At 44.0% G+C, this 9,065-nt stretch overlaps 1 protein-coding gene across 1 annotated transcript in view; it reads left to right on the top strand.

Annotated features, from left to right (window-relative positions):
* The first annotated feature begins 2,926 nt into the window (after positions 1 to 2,926).
* LOC104467255 (leucine-rich repeat and fibronectin type III domain-containing protein 1-like protein) overlaps positions 2,927 to 9,065 on the top strand; it is an 11,734-nt gene continuing 5,595 nt past the window's right edge. Inside the window, exon 1 of the mRNA XM_010080977.1 lies at positions 2,927 to 4,302. Within this exon, the coding sequence (XP_010079279.1) occupies positions 2,927 to 4,302 (1,376 nt within the window). The remainder of the gene's footprint in view (positions 4,303 to 9,065) is intronic.

Raw genomic sequence — 9,065 nt, 5'->3', positions numbered from 1 at the left:
AAAATATTTTTAAAAATATTTTTTAAAAATAAATGGTTTTTTTTTTTTTACTGCCTTCTGTTGAGGTAGTGTGGATCAAACGGTATTTATTTAAAAATACTCCTGGATTGTCATGCAATCGGGTACGTTCCCGATGCGGTTTTAAGGTGATGGTGCCAAACCAGCTTTTTAACGAGACTCCGGAGCGATACCGGTAATTCACTTACACGTTGCTTTTCTTTACGAGTCACAATTTCCTTGCGACTGTTACATAGTTTGTAAGAATAATTGCGCTACGTTCATTGTTGGCTCTAAAAATCGTTAATTTTACTACCGTGGTTTCACTTTAGTAAGATTTAATTATTTTTTTAAGGGAATAATGGTTTAAGTGAGGTGGTTTTGTACTGGTTTCTTACAGCCCAGCTGGCAGTTTAATCCATTAAAATTGCATTAATATTTGCTAATGACAAAACTAGGGAATTGCAATATTGCGTGGCAGCCCGGTGTCGGATAATTGCGCATCCGTTAATCACCGGTACCTAGCGGGAGTGAAAAGATGGAGCCATTAGAGGCAAGAAGGGTTCGGAGCGCAGGATGGAGTGATAGTAGAAATGGGCTTCTTAAAAAAGCAAATATTTGAAAGATAAAGCTTGTAGTGGACGATATTAAATACGATAAAAGCTGTTGAGAAAAAATGATCAGGAAGACGTTACTATGATGATGCTCATTAGAAAAAATTAAGGTGAAGTAGCTTTGTGCAAACTCTACTGTAGGATTTGTTTTGCTAACTCAGCTGTTCCGAACAGAAAATTTATTGTTTTCTACGTAGAACTGACACTCTCAAATATGAAAAGTGACATTTGGAATTGGAATTTGCAACCAGCACGAAAAATCAGACAGGCAGAGGCCACGGTTCATAGCGCTACGGCTGAAATGTGGAAAATGTGGAGCTATTCACAGCTTTTAGCTCATGGGGATAACAAAGGTGGGAAGAAACTTGTGGCTCCGTCTCACCGATAAACTCCTCGGAGGTACGAGAAAGTACCTACTACAGGGTCTACCAAAGCCTCTTCTCCAGCCTAATTAAGCCCTGCCTCTCGTACTATCTCTGCTCCAGCCACTTGCGGTGTTTTGGAGAGGGTTTGGTTGATTGGTTTGTTTCTTTTTCATTTATTTTTTTGCATCCAACTAAAGCTCTATCTCTAGTAAGTGGGCGTGTAGCAGTGGTCAAAATATTTAGATTGAGTTTCGTGCTCTTGAAGTAATAATACTACATAAGCGATGGGTTGTTTTTAATAACTTTTAATAACTTTAAATAACTTTTAATAACTTTTTTTTTCCTCTGTGGAGCTTTCAAACCAAACTAATTTCCAAACTGTGATACTGTAATTCTGTTTCTGAAAGATTTGGTGCCCTGTAAAGGAGCTAGAGCTCACAGAAATCATTAAAGTTGAATAAAATTACCAAAAAAACCCCATAAAAACCCCCCAAACCCAGAAATAAACATACCATAAGCATCTCCTGACTTACAGCAAACTGTGTCCTTGTCATCCAAGGCTTATGGTATTGCTTTTACAAACAGCTGACTCAGCAGATTATTTGTGCTAAACTGAGGACCGTGCCTTACGTTGCATTTCTTGTTCTCAAAGATAATTTTTTACGCTGCATTTACTCGCTGTATGAAGGAACTGTCACAAGAATGTAATCAGCTGTGATCTCTAGTGTGCTAAAATAAGTAAAATATGAAATAAAACGACGCGTCCTCCTAGGCAGAAAGACCACTGGCCTTCTCTCGGAGTAGAATTTCAAGTTTGGAATTGGGTTGTAGCAGGATACTTGCAGGAAACACACGGTTTGAGTCCTTTACGTCGCAGATATTGGGAGGGTTAGCTTTCATGGCTGCTTGAGTCACCACATTTAATGCGGAGCAATTTTCCAGCCAGCTGGAGGTAAAGTAGAAATGAAAAAAATATCTACCCTCGGTATAGCAGGCGAGCACTTCAGATACAATGGGAAATAACTTGGCGTAAATGAGACTTCCCAGAGATAATTTCATTGACCAAAAACCCCCGGTGCAATTATGAAATTTATTTTTTTTCTAAAGCTGCTACCTGCGCTGCACAGAAAAAAAATTATTTAAAAAATATATATATATATCTGCTTCTCTGATTGAACACAACCTTGCTTTTCAGAAATGCCCTGAAGGAATTTTTCCTGACTTCTGTAGAGGTTTTAGACCTCTGCCACCTCCTGGGGAAAAAAACCCTTGTCCTTAAATCATGCGTTTCTGCAAAGAGCTCGCTCCTTGGAGGGGCACACATGAGACAAAAAAGCTTTTGGACGTATAGAATGTCAAAAAAAAAAAAATTATTGAGGGGAGCGTAATCACAAAGAAATGAAGTGAGATGAAGGGTGAAATGAGGTTCTGGCCCTAGCAAAGGGTTGGATTTGCATAGAGAAAGTGATGAAGATGGTATTTTAACCTAAAAAAAATCTTGTAGATTTATTTGCTTTTCCCCTTCACGTTCTTCTTGCCAAATATCAGCTCCACATCTTGCTTTGTTGCACCTATTCAAGCACAACTGTCAACGCTGTGGGTTGTGAAGAGCTGCTAGGAGGCAGATAACCCCGTTAGCGCATCCCGGAGCAGCAGCCGTGATGGACTGTTGCCTCAGAGTCAATCCAAAGTGTTGCTGTCAGGAGGAAAGCGGAGCCAAAACAGAGGGATTAGAAGCTCTTAGCTCTAAAAAAATCCACGTTGGTATCGGCAGGTAATTTCATTATTGTCTCAGAAGGTGTTTCCAGGTTGCACAGGTGGATTTGTAATGAAAACTTCAATGGAAATCTATTTTTAATATTAATTAAAATATATTGACGTGGATTTCTTTTTTTTGTTTTGTTTTGTTTTTTTGTTTTCCCCTCCTTTAGGTCGGTTCTTTTGCTTACAATGGAAAGGCTGGTTGTCTATCTACTGGTTATTAGCACAGCGGTGAAGGCCATGATGTGTCCCAAAAGATGCATGTGTCAAAACCTCTCTCCATCCTTCACGATTCTCTGTACGAAGACGGGGCTCCTCTTTGTGCCCCCCAGCATCGACAGGAGAACGGCAGAACTGAGGTTAATGGATAATTTCATCACCACACTTCGGAGAAAAGATTTCGCGAACATGACGAATCTCATTCATTTGACGCTGTCGAGGAATACCATCAGTCAAATCATGCCTTACGCATTTTTTGATCTCAAAGGCCTCCACGCCTTACATTTGGATAGTAACAGACTGACTTACATCAACGAAGATCATTTCAAAGGTTTAATTAACCTCCGACATTTAATACTCAGTAACAATCAATTAAGTTATATCTCTCCTGGGTCGCTGGATGACTTTATAGAAACCATCGAAGACCTCGATCTGTCCTACAATAATCTCGTTAACGTTCCTTGGGAAACAATCGCCAAACTTTCGAACGTCAACACGGTCAGTTTGGATCATAATCTCATTGAGTTTGTGCCGGAAGGAATCTTCTCGAACCTTCACAAACTTGCTCGTCTAGATATGACCTCCAACAAGTTGAAAAAGATCCCTCCCGATCCTTTGTTTTCTAGAATTCCCGTGTACGCCAAATCGAAAGGATCGCCGTTGTCCTCCCTGGTGCTTAGCTTCGGCGGGAATCCTTTGCACTGCAACTGCGAACTCGTGTGGCTGCGACGTCTCACCCGAGAAGACGACCTCGAAACTTGCGCCTCTCCGCCGGAACTGATGGGCAAATATTTTTGGTCTATTAAAGAGGAGGAATTTGTCTGTGAACCCCCAATGATCACGCACCGAACTCCAAAACTAACAGCGACAGAAGGCCAAAGCATCTCTTTGAAGTGTAAAGCTGTCGGTGATCCGGATCCCTACGTTCGCTGGATTTCACCCGATGGGAAGCTGGTCTCTAACACGTCCAGGACGATTTCTTACGAGAATGGTACTCTGGATATTTTGGTGACTTCTTTGACTGACAAGGGCACGTTTACCTGCATAGCATCAAACGCTGCGGGTGAGTCGACGGCTCCGGTCGAACTCCTCGTTATGCCGTACCCTAACCTTGCCAACAGCACCAACTGCGATAAAGACACGGAGCCCGGCCCCTCGGATATTCTCATATCTGCCAAGTCGAGCTTTCCAAACGAAACGAAGGCTCAGCAAGAGAAGGTGGTCGTGGTCGCTGAGCTGACGTCGTCCTCTGCTCTTATCCAGTGGCCTTCTCAGCATCACCTCCCCGGGATTCGAATGTACCAGATCCAGTATAACAGTTCTGCCGACGACATACTGGTGTACAGGTAACTCTGCTCGCATCCCTGTGTTCATACCGTGGTGAAGTCGGTAGTAGAAGGCAGAAAAAACGATAACATGATGTCATAGTTTTTTAAAAAGGCCACTAGACAGCCTCTTGTTTAAAAACCTCATGGGCTGAGGCAAGGACAAGGGAGGGTTCACTCACCACTTATGGTCACAGGCAAGAAACTCGACACGACTTGGGAAAAAAAAAACAAACAAAAAAAAATTGAATTGATTAGTTATTTACAATCAAAAATAAAGTGAGATACTGAGAAAAAATAACTAAATCTTAGCAAGGCACTTCCCAGGCCCAAAAGCTTTGTTCCCCATTTCTCTACCTTCTCCCGCCGGTGCTGCAGGCAATGGGGGTTTGGGGTCAGTACACGTCTCTGCCGCTTCTTCCTCCTCAGGGGAGGGCTCCTCAGCGTCTTTCCCTGCTCCAGCGTGGGGTCCCTCTCACGGGAAAGTCCTTCACAAGCTGCTCCAATGTGAGTCCTTCCCACACGGGTCACAACTGCTCGGCTCCGGTGTGGGTTTACCTCTTCTCATGGACTGCTCGAGGGACAAACGGGCATCACCATGAGTCTTCACCACGCTGCAGGGGAACCTCTGTTGCGGGGCACCTCCTTCCTCTCCTTTCTCTTCACTGACTGCGTAGTTGTCTCTCTCAGATCCCGCTTCTCTCTCCGCCGCAGCTTCTTTCACTGACTCCCGAGAAAATTGACTCTCGGGTGAGCCATGGTGGAGGCTTGGGCTACAGCAGGTCGGGTTTTGGAAGAAGCCGGGCAGGTCCAACTGGTGCCATGCCCCCCGCCGTCTTCTGTGCCCCCTCTTAAATATATTCTTCGCAGAGGTGCTGATTGGCTCGGACCTGGCCAGGGGTGTGGCCGGCCTGAAGCTGGGGGAAATTCCAGCAGTTTTTCACAGGGTAGAACTCCTTCCGCCACTCCTCCGGCTACTAAAACCTTGGAGCTGGGGGTGGGGGTGAACTCTTAGCAGTTACGTACAGGAACCACCACTGTAGCCCCTCCCCTGCTACCAAACAAACCCACCAACCAAAACCACAGCACGTAGTTTGACATATTCCGTGTAATGAGAGCTACCTTGCAAGCGGTAAATAATGAGGGGCTGAGGAGACAACGGCTGCCTTAGACTTTGCTCGTTAAACCCCCGTTGTCGAGGAGTTATACAATTAAAACTAATAATACATCTGCTTCCGTGCCGCCTCTTGAGGATCTCTAAAATCTTTACAGACGTAATTAAGTTTCATCGTCCAGTTTAATGGACCAAGGGAGGCTGATGAGCAATATCTTAGTCGTTAACATTTCAGAAAATTGAGATGGAGACTTTAGTTACCTTTCACGCTGATTAAGTGTAATTATTTTACTTTAAAATATGGGGGAAAGAGGAAAAAAAAAATCAAGATACCCAAAAATGCGAGATGCCCGAAGCAATGTTCTGCTGATACGGACACGACCTTACCGTGCCAAGCCAAACCTCCAGCCCACATTAGTCACTGCATGCGTCCTCTTCTCCGCTTTTGGGGCGTCCTGGGGACAAAACTCACTGGGGTATGGATCGGAAACTGCACAGAAAAATTCAGGTTATGTATTTTGTGTAGATTTCATGTTTGTCCATTGGATTTATTTGGTAAATTTTATTTGGGAATAATTATTTGATATTAATTCTCAAGGGACAAGAATACAGATGAAGGTTATAGCCACTCCTCCATGCTGGGGTTGTTGAGTTTCTGATTATTTGCTGTTTTGTTTTTAGGTTTTTGCTTGGGAATAACTGGAGGGGGGTAGAATGACTTTAAAATGGGAGTTAGCATTTGATTCGGATTTAATATTTCATAATTATACACTTCGTAAGGATGATAACTCCTCTAAACTGAGTGATCATTATTTTTCTAATGTCACGCCGCTGGTTGAACTGAAGTTCGGAGCGGACTAAGCGAAAGGAAAATGACATGAAGAAATAAATTTGGGCACAAATATGCTGCGTTACTCAGCAGTCCCCACAGGAAAGGAATGTAGGATAGTTGTTCCGCTGGGATTCCTGTTTCAAATACCTACTGTTGCGAACAAATTCTTGTAAAAAAAAAAAAAAATCCTGGAACTGTGTATGAAAATTGGGTGAAGTCCTTGAAAAATATGTTTCGTTTTACAATCACTTGGGATTTTTCAGAAATCTCATGTTCAAATGCCCGTCCCCAGAGTCTCTTTGAGGAAGGATGCCATCCATCCTCCCGTTGTCACGGCTACGAGCTAGAAAGGAAGCGGGAGGACTGGGTGAAGGGAAGCAAAGGTCTCTGAAGAGGAGGTGGGAGGATGCCTTGTTGGTAGCTGACAGGGATGGTGAGGAGCTGGCTGGAAGATGAAGCCTCAATTTAATTGTCAGCGGCGAGAACATTTGTGACATCGCTGTTTGAAAGAACTGCAAAGTTGCGAAATGAGGGGAAACGCCAAGTGGAGATGTCTCGGTAACTGGTGACTGGGGCTTCTAAAGGGATTTTTTTTCAATTCTTCCACTAAAAAGAAGTAGCTAGAGCTGGTGGGTGCATCGCCAGCACGGCCGGTAGTATCCGAGAGGAGTTTAATGGGATTTTTCATCCTTTGCCATAACTCAGCCGACTTGGCAGCCTTCTTAGAATTGCAGCAATTTGTTCCCGATGAGTTTTAAAACTTCCCAAAGTCTCTAAAAATAAATGAGTGACTCACGTGGCAGCTCATTAATAAATCTGGAAAGAGTTGACTCGAATACTGCTGCTGCTGAAAGAAGAGCAATGTAGAAGAAATGGGGAAAAAAAAATATGTTTGCATCCCCCTCTCTCAGTCCAGATTCCTGCTAGTCGAGAGGCTCAGGTCGGTAACGAAACCCATCAAATACTTGATGCTTCAAATCACAGAGCAGCAATTTCAAATAATACAATGTAATCGACTGTAATATAATGGGCCTCTCCGAGATGAAAATCCGCGCGTTCTCGTTCAGATCCCGCAGCGAGTAACCATCAAATATAGATCCTGAAAGGAAGTTTTGCGCTAAAGTGAGAGGAACGGTAATTGGGCAGCAATTCCACATTTATCTGAACAACCAATACTTCGAGTCACGCTAGAAATGTCAGAGTGTTTTAAGTCGAGCGCTGGAAAAATCCCCGGGTTTGTTTGCTGTGGTCAAAATTTCTCGTAGACTCCATGTTTCTGTTTCACAGAGTCGGTCTGTCGATATATGAAGATGTAAATAGCTGCGTAGTAGCGCAACCAGCCGTGGCAGCACTTCGGAATTTTACAGAAGGTGAAAAGCTTCCTTCTACCTTGATAATTTATTTCTGTCAGGTGATAGCTTGCTGCCTGGAAAAAAATATTAAGTAGCACAGGATGCATCAGAAACCTGTCGCTTCCATCAAGTTGAGCGGTACCGCGGGAAGAGCAGTCGCCATGGCAACTTTGCTTTATCTTGAGAATTTAAGTTGCTCCTTTGACTCCGTTATTTTTTCTCACCTTTCCATTTCCTTCTCCCTCTGGGTAGATATTTGGGGATAGGCGCGCGTTCATCCGTGCTAGGACCCTATGGAAAGAAAGGGAAGGAAATTATATTCTTCCTAATTTTCCCTTTGGACCGTGATCTAATTATTCGTTCATGGATGTAAGAATAACATATGTGCCCTACACATAGTTACACTTGCACATAAGGGCACCGTAATCGCTCCCTGGCGTTCCCAGTTTGGGAGATTCACAACACACAACCACGTAGCGGGTTTTCCCAGTGGTGAATATGGAAAAAAAATAATAATAATAGGATTTGTGCTTCTGGCTCCGCTGGTTGGTGTGTTGTCTCAGGTGAGTCACTTAACTCCTCTCTTTCTCTCTCTCTGCGAAATTGAAACTGTCGCACTGACCCGTCTCCTGGGACCGGGGTTAGGAAAATTGAAGGCAGACGTTAAGTTATGGAGGAAGAAAATTGCAGCTGAGCGAAGCAGCTGGCAAGATGAGCAGCAACAAGCCGGAATCAGTAAATTAAGGTGGAGGTGGCAATTTGCGGAAAGCATCAATATTGAAAGTAAGAGCCTTGTTTGTTTTCGAAGAAAGGTCAGGAACTGTTGGCGTACAGCAACGTACGGAGTGAATCGAGAACTGTAATAGCTGCTTTGTGCAGCTTTTCCTTCTCCGAGATATGAATGGATCTGTATTCTTTAAACAGCTTCCAGTCCCGATGCTGATTACAGTTCCTGTGCAATTTGGATTTCAAAACGCTGTCATTTTAGTTGAACGGTCGTTGCTCGAGCGTCCTGGCCCAGGTTTCTAGGACTAGTCTTGGGGAAGAGATATCAGCAGAACTGACATTTTGATGCTCAAATAGCTGTGATGAATATTTGTCCTGGGTTAAGCTGAGATAGAGTTTAACCTTCTTCATCACAGCGAGCAAAAGGCTGTGTTTGGGATTTGTGCTGAGAAGAAAGCTGATAAAAAGCGATGTTTACGCCGCTGCTCAGGTCTTTCAGCTTCTCACCACAAACTGGAGAAGCTGGGAGGGAGCACAGCCCCAGTTCCTAGCCCAGGATTTGATCTCAGGTTTGGGATTGAGACCCAAAGTGGCCAATAATCTGTTCCATACCATACACGTCATGCCCAGGACATAGGTGAGGACCGTCCGGAAGCTCGGCCCTTTTTGTTCCCGATCTCTTTGGCTCCAGGTCCAGGCAGTCCCTCTCCCAAGGCCTTCTCCTCCCCTCTTCGGTCAGCTCCTGGTCTGGGACGCTCGA

Source organism: Pterocles gutturalis, unplaced genomic scaffold, assembly GCF_000699245.1.
Source record: "Pterocles gutturalis isolate BGI_N339 unplaced genomic scaffold, ASM69924v1 scaffold89, whole genome shotgun sequence".
NCBI lineage: Eukaryota > Metazoa > Chordata > Aves > Pterocliformes > Pteroclidae > Pterocles > Pterocles gutturalis.
Note: the sequence above shows the minus strand (reverse complement) of the source record. Positions and strands in the feature narration are given on the sequence as shown.